The 15,910-nt window shown below is 41.5% G+C and overlaps 1 protein-coding gene across 3 annotated transcripts in view; it reads right to left on the bottom strand.

The window, feature by feature from the left end:
* LOC146059653 (uncharacterized) overlaps positions 1–15,910 on the bottom strand; it is a 108,923-nt gene that overhangs the window by 34,573 nt on the left and 58,440 nt on the right. For all 3 annotated transcript variants that reach the window (XM_083172068.1, XM_083172077.1, XM_083172085.1), the window contains exons 12-15: positions 15,725–15,831; positions 15,019–15,124; positions 11,000–11,099; positions 547–586 (exon numbers count right to left, since the gene is read on the bottom strand). In XM_083172068.1, the coding sequence (XP_083028194.1) occupies positions 547–586; positions 11,000–11,099; positions 15,019–15,124; positions 15,725–15,831 (353 nt within the window). The remainder of the gene's footprint in view (positions 1–546; positions 587–10,999; positions 11,100–15,018; positions 15,125–15,724; positions 15,832–15,910) is intronic.

Genomic DNA, 15,910 nt, shown 5'->3' with positions numbered 1-15,910 from the left:
TTCATGAACACAAACATTTCTAAGCATGGTTACAAAAACAGTTTGGGACAAACATTAGGCTTACAAACTCACACTTATACCTCTTTCATACCACACCTCGGACCCAGGTAATTGCTGGGTTGGTGACATGTCGACCCGAGTCAAAGTGCAGTGTGAAAGCAGCAAAGCTTATAACCCAGCTTGACCAACCCGGCAATTCGATCAGGGTAATAAGAAGGATTAAACCGGGGTCGCCCTCTGTATAATGGGTGACCCAGGTCTAATGTGAAAACACCAGACCCGGGTCGGACCCAAGATCGAGATCACAGGTCCGACCAGGCGTAATAGATGAATGGAGACGTGAAAGTATTGGCACAGTAAGTAAAGGCATTTTCATGCAAATGCTTCCAATGCAAGCCATGAGAAAGATGCACCGAATTTTAAAGGTCATGACATGAAATATCTGCTTCCTCTTAAATCATTTTCAGACCAAGCAAGTGCCATAAGATTTTGTACCTAAAACATTTAATATAATTTGGGATAGAACAGAAGAACCAGAACACTTACACTCGAGGGCGCCCTCCAACAATTGCAGTAAGTCCTGGAGCTAAGAGAAGAGAAAACAAAGAAATACATTATGTTAGGCACAGTTTCATAGAAAATGTGTTATAGACTGAATGATTAACATATACAAATGTGAATTTTTTAATATTACATACCTAAAATTGTTCATTTAAAACAAAAAATAAACCTCATATGGTAATCTATACATTCTTTTAACAGTCACAGCAGGATTGTGTTTTACAAATCAAAAGTGCGCTAATGGAACAAACAGGGCTTAAGCTTTTCGAGAAATCCTGCCAAATAAATTTGCTAAACTGCTTAAGGATGAGTGTTATATTTAATAAGTGCCATTTTTAAGCAATTTTTATTGATTTTTAAATTATTAAAATAATACAAAGGCTAAAGCACACATCTTTTAACATTTCAAAGTAAACCTATTAATGTATTTGTATTTCAGCCCCAAAACAGAACATTAATTTAGATACATTTTCGTCAATTTCAAATTGTTAAAAAAAATGACTTTTTGTAAATGTACTCTTAGAATGCATACAATTTGAGCATCTGTGTTATGACCTATTTATACACATTTATTTTAAACATATACTAACATGAATGATTTAGCTATACACAGCAAACACCTGTGACAACCCATATCCCACTACTGTGACTGCAGTTGGGATAACACAGGGAATGTACCACTGACATTTTAGGGTTGGCTGATGGGAAACATCTATACCCACAAACAGGGTATGATTAAAGGTTCCAGGTGCCCTAGTCTAATACAAATGTAGCTCCCCTTTTAATCCTGCTAACACGTGTATGTGTGATCAGATACTCGACAGTCATACTGCCCATGTGCATGTCAGGAAGATTATACAACTGGCATGTAGGATCAAATTCTTGCAGTGCATGTGAAGGAGAATTTGGTTTTAGGCTGGCCAGCTGGCGCAGTAGAATTATGCATGCAGAGTAATGATCCCATCAGTAAGTTACATTGGCACAGCCACCTGGCAGTCACCTTAAGAACTTTTTTGCCATCCCATGGTACATTGGGACATGTCATAGCTAACAAGCATGAAATAACCTAGGCCTTCATTTAAATCCCCGAGTCCCACTTGCCAGGCTCCCCAGGCTGCAGCCTAATCAGCCTATTGGTTAATCAGGCACTGCCATAATAAAGTAAAAAAACAAGTATAAAGAAATTTTTAATTGTTTTCCAAGTGCAGCTCAAAGCACACTTTTGCGTAACAATGTTAACTATTATACAAGGTTAATAATGGTGGACTGGCTTTCCATACTTCTTTAACATGTATAGTAATGTCAATATTATACTGTGGGAAAGCGATATGCTCATGTTAGAACAAATTCATATCTGCTGTAGTCAACACTGTTGTTTAGAGGACTTGTATAGGGAAACATACTGTCACCAAACCATTGGCCTTGTTTGCTAGGAGAGGTCCTGACATTGAAAGCCATTATCTAGAAGATTGAGGTCAAAGAGGGAGTAGGTCAAACTGTTAAACTTATGACTCCTTTTGCAAAGTGTCTTCAACTTGCTCTGCACTTATTATCAGTCATAATATTTACAAATACAGAAGCACTTTGAGATTTCAAGCAACACTAACCAGCTGCTATTGGAAGTCAAATGAAGGTCAGTCCAATGTGAATCACAGGTCAGCCGCTGAAGCAGTGAGCATATGCTATAAAATGCCTGTAGATATAGGCATTCTTCTATATATAAGATAAAAACCATGGATTCAAAGCAAGGTAATTACTGAGTGCCACCCAAAAAAGCAGCTTCAGCTGCCCAATGTACAATGTATGGATGTTGGCGGCACTCGGGACCAAATAAGGATTCTTAGCAGTATAACATAGTTTTAAATGTTTCTGCACTCTTTAAAATTGCACTTTCATCAGTAAAAACATGTACACAGTGAGGACTACACACTATACTTTAAATACCCTTCACACAATTCACGGCCACCATGTTTGCTGCAGTCACACTAACATGGCCATCACAGGAATATTGCATCATCGTTAAGCACCACCATCTATAGCTACTACTGCGGTAATACAAAAAGTCAACCACTTGTACTAGACAAGTAATTGAAATGTAAATAAAACACTGTTTAAAATGACAGAAAAATATAAATGTATAAATAAACAAAATACCCAATTTGTAAAAGGCACTGAAAGCTGAACACCTCTGGTAACTAGACAAAAAAAATATCAGAACAATTTTGGTGTATAAATTACCATTAATAGTTATTGCGTATATCATAAATCACTTACTGCAATTCTATGAATGCCCACATTTCGAAATAAATAAGCCATACAGTAATTGCTACAGCTTTAGAAGTGCAGAACACACAGTGCAGTACAATATAGTTAGAAAACTCTATTATTAAAAAAGTAGAGAAAATTACACCTCAAATGTCATGTCCAAATAATCTCAACATACTATGTCCATCTCAGCATACTTCATGTCCGTCTCCCCATACAGTATGTCATATCCTTTTCACCTTTCATTATAGGTCTCTCGCCTTAAGTAATATCTGTCTCGTCATACCCTTCTCCTCATGCATCACATCCTTCGCAATATAAGTCATATCCATCTGGGCGTACTGTACAAAACATCCGTCTAATCATACATCATATCTGTCTATTCGCACTTTATATCCATCTTGTCATACATCATATCGGTCTCGCCGGATGCGATATCCATCTGGGCATTTGTCATATCCATTTCGTCATACATCCTATATGTCTCATTATACGTCATCATCGTAAAGGACCACATTAAGAAAATAATCCGTAATTAAATAGCCCCGACAATTAAAGCCTGAGGCTACCACTCTTTTTCTGGTTCGGTAAATGACAGCACCTAATTGAGGTAGATAGATGTATGAAGCAGTGATGGGCCATTTCTCCTTTGCCTTACTTCTCCGTTATCACTGCTTCATAAATCTACCCCAAAATCTAGCAAACTGCATTAGGTACAGCAGGAAATGACAATTAGTGGAACAGTTATGCAATTCTACGGAAGTCTGTACACGCCAGTTATGAATAAACATGTACATGTATAGCAGTAAGTATTATGTATTTGAAAAACACATATTAGTTTTAATGTTGATAGTCCAGTGGTTTTCATACTCGTTCCTCAAGACCCCAGACAGCTCATGTTTACTAGGTCCTGTGTGGATTTTTAAAAAGGAACAGTTCGTAACACACCTGTGCAGCTGCAGGAAAATAGGATCTGTTAGGCTTGGGCCACACATAGCGGCCAAGTGGGTCCTCTGCCGCAAGGAGGAAGTGGGGGGTTCACACATAGCGGTGTGGCCGGATCCTGCAGAATAGGATCTGGCCACTGACCATCAGGTTTCAGGGAACAGCTGTACTGTGTGAACACATACATTGTAATGTATGTGTTCATCCAAAAATCCAGCCGTTCCGCTGTTCAGTCCTATCGCAGCATGCTGTGGTATGACCTGGCGGCTGTGGCCCTGTCGCTAATGTGTGGGCAGCCACATAGGAGCCTGTGTGCAGACTCCTTGTGGAGCAGAGGGTCTAGCTGAATGGGACGTGCTGCGCCACTATGTGTGGCCTTAGGGATCCTGAGAATTGTGGTTGAGAAACACTGAGCTAATCAATCATTGCAGGTATTCCTGAATTAACAATAAAGCAGACCAGGTGGCTGACCAGGAGCTACCGCTAAAAGCTATATGCCCAGAGTGGCAGACACTGGGGCATATTTGAAAAGTGGATTCTGTATGGCAAAATACAATTTAAACAAGTACCTACAGTGTTTTTAAGACGTTCGTGGTGCTGGAGTATACAAACCATATTTTTTTTTTAAATAAAATTGCCAGAATATTATATTGACAATCAATTGGTGGGGACCTCCACAAGTTAGTTGTACTGAGGCCCCAACAAAACTTATGGTGTGTACACATGAGTACAATCAAAATTAGATTTTGACTACATACTGTAGTCAAAATCGCATTGGGATCGCATGCAGATCTCATAGGTTTTTTACCTTGCAATCCTGATACGCGCTCCAGTGGCAGCTCTGCACTACTGTATATCATCCAAATCACATGCATTTTGGGTGGCATGAAGTGCGATTCGATCCTGATGCGATCTGATCACATCGGGATTGAATAGCAAGCCTAATCGACCTGTGTACACACCATTACTCTACCCTTATTGTACAATGCTGATTTGCATTGTACTGTTGCCTTGAGTTATACTTGCCTTATACTGTACAGCAGGGGTGGTCAACCAGTCTGAGGCAAAGAGCATAAAAATATCTGTAGTCAAGCTGAAGAGCCGATGTGATGCGCAGCCGCATGGTGCGTGGCCTAGCTGGTACAAGGACTAGATTTAAAAAAGTATGTGTATTTTATGTGCTACCGATTGCACGAAAATGGGGCACGGCCTTGTACTAGCTAGGCCACGCATCACATCGGCTCTTTAGCTTGACTACGGATAAGAGGGGGGTAAACCACCATTTGCAGGGCGGGTTCTGGTTGACTTCCAAGGGTGTGAATTCACATCCGAGCGAAACAACCAGAATGACCCCCTAGGGCCCTTCACCCCGATCACTTAGTTTAGATGGCCGGACAGCTCTAAGAAGAGTCCTGGTGGTTACGAACTTATTCAATTTACAGATGATGGAGGCCACTGTGCACATTGGAACCTTCAAAGCCGCAGATATTTTTCTGTACCCTTCCCCAGATTTGTGCCTCAGGACAATCTAGTCTCGGAGGTCTACAAAGAATTTCTTTGACTTCATGCTTGGTTTGTGATTTAACATGCACGGTCAAGTGTGGGACCTTATAAAAACAGGTGTATGCTTTTCCAAATTATGTCCAATCAACTGAATTTACCACAGGTGGACTCCAATTAAGCTGTAGGAACATATCAAGTATGATCAGTGGAAACAGAATGCACATGCACTCAATTTTGAGCTTCATGGAAAGGGCTGTGAATACTTATGTACATGTGATTTCTTTAGTTTTTTATTTTTAATAAATTTGCAAAAATCTCCCAAAAACTTTTTTTTCACATTGTCAGTATTGTGTGTGTGGAATTTTTAGGGAAAAATGAATTTATTCCATTTTGGAATAAGGCTTCAACATAACAAAATGTGGAAAAAGTAAAGAGCTGTAAATACTTTACGGATGGATTGTATGTGAACAAAGACACTACTATGGTTCATAAAATAAAATAGGGCACTACTATAGGACATACCACTAACCAAGCCAATACTATGGTTTAGATCAGGCATGTCCAACCTGCGGCCCTCCAGATGTTGTGAAACTACACATCCCAGCATGCCTTGCAATAGTTTTAGCATTCCCCAATAGCAATACTATGGCATTGCATGCTGGGATGTGTAGTTTCACAACATCTGGAGGGCCGCAGGTTGGACATGCCTGGTTAAGATAATAAACTAGGGCATATAATTAACAACTGCTGTGCTAAGGTGTCTATCTAGAAGTATTGGGACAAATATAGGTTGGGCATCCATTATCCGAAATGCAAGCATTTTGGATAAGGGATTTTTCCGGATTTTGGAATATTTTTTCCCACACTTACCTGGAACACTGGTGGTGCCCCGATGGTCCCCCGATGGTCCCCCAATGTCCATGGTGGCCTTAAGGATCCTCTTCAGCGGCATCTCTGCTCCCTGGGTTGTATTGCGCAAGTGTGTGCCGGAGATGTCACCACTCGCGCAATGCACCCCTGGGATCGAAGATGCCGCTGAAGAGGATCCTGAAGGCCATTGTGGACATCGGGGAACAAGGTAAGTATGAAAAAAGGGGCACCCCCCAAAAATAAAAAATATACCTGAAATATTCTGAAAAACCACAGTTTTTGGAATACACGGATAAGGGAGACCCGATCTGTACTTTTAAAATGTTGCTATGGGGACCACAACGTTCTGGTTACACCATTGACAGTAAGCGCTGATTATTTAAGAAGTACAATAAACCAAAGAGATTTGTATGTGATACATGTGAACACAGTGTCAATGTTTAGCAAGAGGATTCCTACATGATTACACTTATTTTGCAATATGTACAGTATTACAGAAAATGTCTCTCTAATCAACTCTCAGTTCAGAGAACAACAATTCTTGGCATCTACTGTACATATAGAGATGATAGTAATAAACTTGTGTGGGATTCCTGTGTTAGATTTACAGTACTGCAGTTAAGGACATGATCACATATGGGATGTGACATTGCCATTTGTTGTGAAACTGCAAATGCCAAAATTATTTTAATATAGCATTTACTCTATGACCATTGATTGAACTTCCTTGTGTAAATATAAGTTCACAAACCCAGTCCTCTCTGTTTCTTCACAGTCCAGAATAAGTATACTCTAGAGGTCAGGTTTTAGTTGTTAATTATGTACCATTTTACATATAATGATGATGGGAAAAAATATATGATAGCCTTCAATTCGAAAGAACAGTAACAGATTTGTCTTTTTGACATTAGCAGTGAAAAAAGTACATTTCCAATACAAAAATCCAGCAATTTTAACTAAATACTTTGGGTTGGGTGCATAATACAGGCAATCCCGCATCTCCTTTGAACACAAGTAGATATCTCCACAGAGGACTGAGTAGAAGATGTACTATTTCAGAAATGTTTGTCTTTTGGTGGTTCTCTTTGAGTATGGTGTCTCACAGGACCCCATACTCAGAGAGGGCTGGTGCAAGTTTTGATAGTGCATCTGATGTTGCACAACCGATGATGGCTCGTATAAAGTGGAACCGCACTGCAGCAAGATGCTGCAAGTGGGCTTCTCAGCAGGGATGGACTGGGAACTAAAAGTGGCCCTGGAAAAAATTCTAGAAGTGTCCTCACATTAGCAGCTCCAAATCAAATGTAGGCAGAGCAGACACTAAAATTGGCAGGATTAATACATCACTATACCTGTGTGGAAGCCGTGGGTTTCAATGTGTTTGGCAGTCTGTTTAGCTTCTGTGACAAACCACAAATCTCCACATTTCAATACCGCACTCCCCCACTGAGACTGACCAGAGACCCCAAAACTACCATCATGCAGACAAACAACTAATTACTATAATCCCCTGAATATCACAACTATCCCCACTCCCCCCCCCCCCAGTGGAGCCAGAAATACCTCAGAAATTGTTACATGCCCAGATACTTCTGGCCCTTTAGCAGATGTTACAATGCATATACTCAGGGCCGGCGCCACCACTAGGCAGGACTAGGCATTTGCCTAGGGCACCGGCCACTGGAAGGCGGTACTGAGCCACCGAAGGAGAGGTACCATAGAGAGGTACCAGAAAACCGGGAACGTGGAGCAGGTGAGACTGATCTTCCCTCTCACCCCCCCTCCCGCCCGTGAATCAACGCTGCCCCGGACGATACTGCGGCACGGGGTGGGGTGTGTGCGGGCGCCTGCCTCAGTATCGCCCGCACACACACCCCGTGCCGCAGTATCGTCCGCACCCTCCCCTCGCCGCCCAGAGGGGAGCGGGCAGCGGCGGGGGGGATTTGCCTGGGGCGGGCGGCGGTCTTGCACCGGCCCTGCATATACTGTAGATGGGCGCCCACCATAGATGAGTATTTGCAGCGTTAGGTGAACTGGCAACTGTGTGTGGGTAAGACAGGAGGGGACAGGGCAATAATCTGGGAAGGGCCAGATCATAAAACTAAGTGACTGACTGATAAGTGGCCTCACGGGTGCATCGGCCTGCTGGAAAACTTCCATGTAAAGTCTATTAACCATCTCATTAGCATAAGACCCAGAAAGATGCCTCGGTAGCAAAAGATGCAGCTGCCCCAGTATCTGTGTGTGACCCAGAATCAGCCCCATTGTGTTGGTCAACATTGTAATATATTTGTTTTTAGTGTAGAATTGAGATACAGGTTGACTATCCCTTATCCAAAATGCTTTGGACTAGAAGAGTTTTGGATAACGGATTATTCCGTATTTCAGAATATTTTTATATTTCAATTATGTATCTTGAGGTATCTTGCATTTGTGTTGTGTAAACACATCAAACACATTAAATAATAAATACACACAAATATATTATATTTGTGCATAAAACACGCTTTCAAAACATGAGGTTTTGAATTTGAATGTCAAGCAATCATTTTCTAGCACATATTTAGTACCAGTTATATATCATGTTCTCAGTAGTGCTGTTACAGATGTCCCCAGTAGGTTTTTAGCAAAAAAAAAATAAAAAAATTCAGTTTCTGGAATGTAGGGTTTGGATAAAGGATATTTGTATACTCAACCTGTATTTAGCATATTGTAGTGTACATGGCTATCTTTTCTGCAGGAAACCTAAAATCTATTTTTTTGTCATATTTAATAACAGCCATTATCTAATAAAATTTACTTGTGTTTATTTATGTAAAATATATGACTAAAAGTACAGTTTTACAGCCACTGTTCTCCTCTCCTACCTATGGCTGGGAGGTCCACTTGGAGCCTATACTGGCTGATATTTTATTTTTTTACTTGTTTCTGAAAAGGTTTTTGACACGTGTTTAACCATAATGAGTGGGGCAAAGAAGGATGGCCAACTTGTGGGGGGCTTTTTTTATCCTAAAGTCTCAACAGTAACTTACAGTATGGATCTTAAAGAACGATCAGGACTGTTATTTATGTAGTCAGATATATACAGATGTCAGCCAGCCAGCCCACCAGATGTCCTGAGCTGGTGCAGGCTGGTGGACAGGAGCTCCATCTGATGGGGACGCGCGAGCGTCTCCACGCTCGAGCATCAGCAAGGCAGTGTTAAGCAGCTTCCCTGCCCGTCTCCGCTTCAGGGAGACGGGCAGGGAGTGGGGGCAGCTGGTGGGGGCTGCGGGGAGGTGTAGGGTCCGGTGTCAGGCAGCTCCGACGGAACGGGGCGTGTGCACCCCTTCCGCCGGCTGGCACGAGGGGTTGAATGGCAATTCTATAGCCAGGAGCAGCTCCATTGAGAGTTACTCCATCTGTATAAGATTGGCTGCTTGCTTCAGAAGAGATGGCCAAAAATGTACCCACTGAGGCTGGTTCTGAACACTTCAATGGCTGTACTCTGACCTGTAGCTGTGTGAATGCCTAGTGAATTAAAGTCTCTTGATTGGATATGTTACAGCTTATGTGCCCACAGACCAACACATGAAGATAACTGACAGGGAGATGAATAATACGATTCTCCATTAATTATCCATGTTATTTAGAAACTTCCCTATATCCCCACTGTGGGTCTCAGTGCTGGCAATGCATGGCTGCCATTCTAATGAGGTGAAGATAGGGGCAGGAAGTGATGCGAAACAAAAGGTATGAATATAAAGATGGGCATGAGAATTATAGGGTCTAATTCAGAGTTGGTTACAGTTTTTCAAAATTCCACAAACCTGCAACCTCCAACAGTTTTCTGCAGTGGGTGCCCAGCACAGGACAAGTCCCTTCCTGCGACAAATTATGCAGCGAAGCGCTGAAACACGACAAATTTTGCAGCGAAGCGCTCAAACATGACCGGCAGCTCCATGGCTGTGCAGCCTAGCTGTGAAGCCAGACGCAGGCCGGCCATGTTTTGGGTCACAGCAGCTGCGGGTAACATCACGCAGCCGCCGTGACACTCCCCCAGAGCAGCCCGAACAAGGCCCCCTGAGCGCTCAAGCAACGCTGCTGCCCCTACGCAGCAATATACAGTATACTGCAGTCATGGTGAGACTGCAGTTTAAGTTCTAACTCATGCGCAGAAATTAGGTAATCACGAATGGCGATTTCCGCACTTCTGTGGGAAAGTCTGAATTAGCCCCATAGAATGTATATAAGGATCAGTGACCATTTCATCCAAACAATAGAATGTGAACATTTTTTATGTTAAGCAACTACTTTAAACTCAATCAATCAAAATGTTGCACATCATCTATATATGTCTATTGTCCGTGTGACTCCAAAACACTGCCATCTGTTGGATGCAAGTGAAACTACATCTACTAGCTTTCGAAGCATTTGATTCTAGCGGGCTTACCATTAAGAAAAATTTTATTCTAATCGAGGTCATGAATGTATAGGAAAGAAGTTCAACTGGATACTTTGAAGTCGATCCTATGAGGTCCCAATGGTCAAGGTGCCATTCGGGTGCCATTTTCATGCGTTTAAATGCTGAAAACGGCACCCGAATTAAGCCAATCTCGCAATCTTCCCTGGGCCGAATTCGCTTCAAATTGCTCGCACCCCTATGAAGGTGTGAGTGCTTTGAAAGGAACTCAGCCTGCCGCAAAGTGCGTCTGGTGCACTAGCAAATCATCCGCACGGAATAGGATCGACACCTTTGTTTGTCATTTTTAAAATTAAAATAAAATTGCATTTATCATAAACAGTATGCAGATGTATTTATCACTCTTTAGTAATACCATTGATAAACAAAAACAATGGGTGTAAAGCATTTTACCCATTCCAGTGCCAGCTGGTGCAATCTCCCTTGCAAAGATTTCTAGAGCTTTTTTCTGTTTGTGATGAACACCAAGCCAAATGACAGCTTCCCGAACAAGCTGAAACATGTCACAGAGTATTACCGACAATGCAATACAAAAAACAGTACAGATAAGGTTGGCTCTCAAAGTCTTTTTTTTACTATATAAAAAAAAAATCAAAATCTCCATTATAATAAATACATTTAAAATAATTCACAAAGACATGTTAGATTTTTCTTAACAGGTTATCTCCACTGTAAAGGTTAATAGCATGCAAACTTAGCAATGGTCAAAAAACATGAAACGTTATAGACAGTAGATAATTAAGGGCCCTATACATAGGGCAAGTATGATCATTTGAAGTTATATGTGGGTTCTGCCTTACTGTGTACGCATTACATGATTGTCTACTGTCATGCCTGAGGGTTGGCCTAGTTGGGAGAGGCGTGAGTGGCTGGAACAGGAATGACGGTAGCGTACTGGAAACTAGGTGGTTTCATCCAGTTCCTACTCATGAGCCAGATAGAATAATAAGTTTCCATTGATAGGAACTGGTTATAATGTGTGGCTTGATAATCGATTACTGTAGACACCACTTGCATTGAAACTTTGGTATGTTGTACTGATAAAGAGTGGAATTGGGTGCTGTCATGGGGCATACTGGTAGAGGTCTGGGTCAGTTGGCATTTTCCAACAGGGTGGCTAATTTGCCGGGATGCTGGCACTAACTCAAGAGTGCAAAGAAACAGCTGGACACTCTATGGTAGTCAACATGTGTTGACAGCAAGAGATGACCTCAGTGAAAGCCTGGAAGCCTGGAATGTGAATCTTATGAAATTTCTGTAAGATTCACTCATTTTGAGAAGTTATCAACATACAGGTACAGATCTTCATTAGTACATTAGTAAAGTATGACATTTGTGACATTACACCAAAGCCAAACCCCTTGCTTTTGTAAGTAAGAGGAGGTATTCAATTGCATGCCGGATTTTTTGACAGTCAAAAAAGGACACTTTTTGATGTTTTTACATTCGACCTATTCAATTAAAGTGTTGATTTCTTGATTGTTGAAAAAAACCGACACAGATTACAAAAACACGTGGATCGATGAATTACTCGCCAATCTACAAGTTTTTGTTGAATTTAGGCTATTTTTTTTGCCAAAAAATAAAATAAAACCGCAAAGGTGAAACATGACTAAAAAAAATCTTCTGAAAATGGATGCAATTGAATAGGAAAGTATTTTTTTCCCTGGCTAGCTGAAAAAACTTAACTCAACTGAATACTCCTTAGACCTCAACTCTAAGTTCCAAAAGTTCACAAGTATGATATGTTTTCTGGATCTTCTAAACTAAGAACGACTACAATGGTTTGATTCTGTTTCTTAACAATGTCTACGAAATTTGAAGCTGCATGCATTTAGATTGTGTTGCTCAGGATTATACAATGAAGGTATTGAAATCTTATGATTCAAACTGGACACTACCTCATGCTGAAAAGAGAGTCATATGTAAGAACTCACTGTCCAAATCTGCAACACTTCAAGCTGATACAATAGTTAGAAGGAAGGACACCTTCTACATCAAATGTTTTTTTTAAAACAAACTGACTTCAGAGGCTCAAAAAGTGTAAGCTGAAAGGAGCAAATTAGGATCCCATAGCACCATAAGAGGAACATATTGAGTCCAAGTTCTTAACATCTTGAATTATTTTTTTTTTCAAAAAATAAAAGATAAATAGATATGTTATTACCCAGAATACCTTCTGCCCTTTCTCTTAAAACATTAAAGAGCTCTAGATGATGTAGAGTGCTCTCTAAATTGACAAAGGTGTGCCAACTCAGGAGGATCATCTGCTGATAACACTGGAATTAAACAGATTCCATTCCTTAACAGAACTCTGTGGATAAGAACAGAAGAAATTTGTGTTCCCCGAATCCTGCCTTTATTCAGATGGAACAGATCTGGATAGTCTCCTGGAAAACAACGAACTTCAGGAGTCTACAGAATACACCTTCCTGAAGCTGGGAGAGATCCTGAAGCCTGAATATGGGGAGACCCATAATTTCTCACAAATCAACTGCCATCTGATCCTGCACTCATAAAGTTTTCTGTGCAGGAACCTAGATAAAACCATCCTAATGTGCCTGCAAACCTGAAAAATAGCACCGCGCATTGATACTGAAACCCCTCTGCCGTCGTCAATAAGGCACTCAGCATTCAGGGGGTGGGTGACATTACTGGCTATATAGTTTACTGATATCATTCATGTGTACGCACAATATCATTCAGACGGGCTTGCCGCCGATATGGTAGAGCCCTTTATCTAGTGCAGGGGTCCTCAACCAATTTTACTCTGGGACCCATCAGACAAAAAAAATATTCACAGGACCCCACTAAGGTACCGCAGAAGGTCATCACATGACATAAATAGTCAGCAGACGGCACATACATGGCAGCATTGTGAAGACATAAAATGATGGGAGGAGTCTAAAATAACAGACAATCCAACAGATTTTTCAGACTCCTTGAATCGCTGACTGAGATTAGAAACGTCATCAGTCTGATGGTCAGCAAAATGGAGTCACGACCCCATGCTGAGAAGGTTGGGACCCACAATTTGGGAACCGCTGATGCAGTGTGTACGGGACTCACAAGTTGCCTCTACATAAAAATACTTAAGAATACCCTCACACTTTGTTTGTTCCTTAATTTCTTAAAGATATATTTTGCAGAAACCAAGCTTCTTCCACATGTATTATGTCAAGTTCAAAACCTGCTAAACTGCTACGACTAAATCCTCAATGGCCAGGCCACCATCCCTGGAAATGATTGTGGTTACACTGCAGCTGTTATATATTTACACTTGCAGCGGCAAAAGACAGGAGCCAGGAAAGACACGGCCACGTGCAGATAGGCGCTACAGGCGGACCTTCCACCAACCTATCTGGCACTAGCAAGCAGCGCTGACAGGCAGTACAGCAGGACCAAGAGCTTAAAGGATGAGGGTGCATGATGTGCCTCCCACTCCAATGACTCCATCTTTTTTTTAGGGATATATGCCCTACCTACAGAAATCATAATGGATGCAGTATCATTTATGTTTTTTTTTTTTTTTTGGGGGGGGGGGGGGGGGGGGGAGGTTGGCTGGCAGTTTATCAGTCCATAGGAAAAATCAGGGGTGACCCAGATTCAGTGTAAACGGCACAGACCCGAGTCTGATCTGGGTCACACTGCTATGGGGTATAAAGCTGGGTCCAACCCTGGAAACTCCTGTGTTCAAAGACCAGGGATTTTGGAGTCTGCGCACTGGAGCATAACCATTAAAATTCTAGGGCGTGCCACTGAAGGGGTTAATACATTTTGGGCCTGATTCTGGTTTGCTGCTTAGCGAGCCTTTAAACGCTGCCTGACCATCAAATGATTTCTGTAGTGCTCGCAAATGTAAGTCAGTCTCTGCTGACATAGACTTGTGACATCCGGCTGCGAGAACTAGGTGGGTGGCTGACGTCAGCAGCCAGCCCCAGGCAGGCACGCTGCCTCCTACATTCACATGGGGATGCCCTGCGGTTTCCCCGAAAATGCTCCCAGCCTGCCTCTTTCACGCCCCCCCCCTCCTTTGCGGGTGCAACAGAGACTATGCAAGTCTCCAAAGGCGCGGGCGCCCACACAGAAGGCCTGCATGTGTGCATAAGCAAACATGCGCAGAGTTTCAACATCAAACCCCCATGCGTTCGGTAATCAGAATCAGGGCCTTTGTCCTTTTACTTGTGTCAGCAGGATGGATAATGTAAACCTCAACTTGCCTATAATGATGGCTAAACTTTATTTACATATACAACTTGTTCTACTACCTCTATTTATAATGTTAAATGGAAGCAGGCAGATTTTTGTCAACATGCTAGTAAAAAAAAAAAAGTATATATTACTTATGTTAAAATTAGAATGTATGCCATAGGCAAATGATACTGCATATTAATAAATGTAGTTATTCTTACGTCTTTTCCTCTAGCATGTGGTCCATATAAGTCTTCAGCACCGATAATCTGTAGATGTACTGCACTGTAATCTTCCAAACTGAGCTGTGTAAACATATCTCGGGTTCTAGAAAAGAGTGATACAGAAGATTGACATTACATTATCATAAAGATAACCATTTAGGAATGTGTACACTACACCATGCATGCCCCTTTGCAGGGGCACATGTATGAAACACAATAAAAAAAATTGCATGGTAACCAAACATAAAGAACACTGTTTTTTTTCCAAACAGCTGAGCTCTACAATTGTGCTTACTTTGTCCGCAAGGACACACACACACACACACACATATATATTTATTGTGTAGCAGCACCAAAGTCTTAGCTAATAAAAAAATTATTGGGCAGTATTCAATTGTTTTTCATCAGGATTCCAGCCTGCTATGCCTGGGGGTGGTGAGATGAAATGAACGCATGGGTGGCTAAACCTGACCATAATGAGCGCAATATGTGCAAAAAAAATAGATCAATTGAATATCGCCCCATGTTCTCCCATCACTTTAGACAGGAGATCGGGCACGATAGAACAATTGAATGCCACCAATGAGTTATGTTCTTTTACCTTCTAATGTTAAAGCCCCAAAACCAGAGGGAAAAAATGCGCCAAAACATTAATAGAAATGATACGGCAATGTTCTATCAGGAGGAAGTCTAACACAATTACCTCTTGAGAATGCTTTCAGCAGTACGCCTTCCTTTTTCCGCTGCTCTCGGCCCTCCCACGACACACACAGCAGTGGCCCTGTAGCCATCTAGGTATGTGGCACACACCTGATCACAGATGATTTAATTACAACAATTACCAATAAATAAATAAAACCTTTGCCACTCTACTGTATATGAATGACAT

Source organism: Crinia signifera, chromosome 1, assembly GCF_055691185.1.
Source record: "Crinia signifera chromosome 1, ASM5569118v1, whole genome shotgun sequence".
Taxonomy (NCBI): domain Eukaryota; kingdom Metazoa; phylum Chordata; class Amphibia; order Anura; family Myobatrachidae; genus Crinia; species Crinia signifera.
This window is presented reverse-complemented; position numbering and strand designations above follow the sequence as displayed.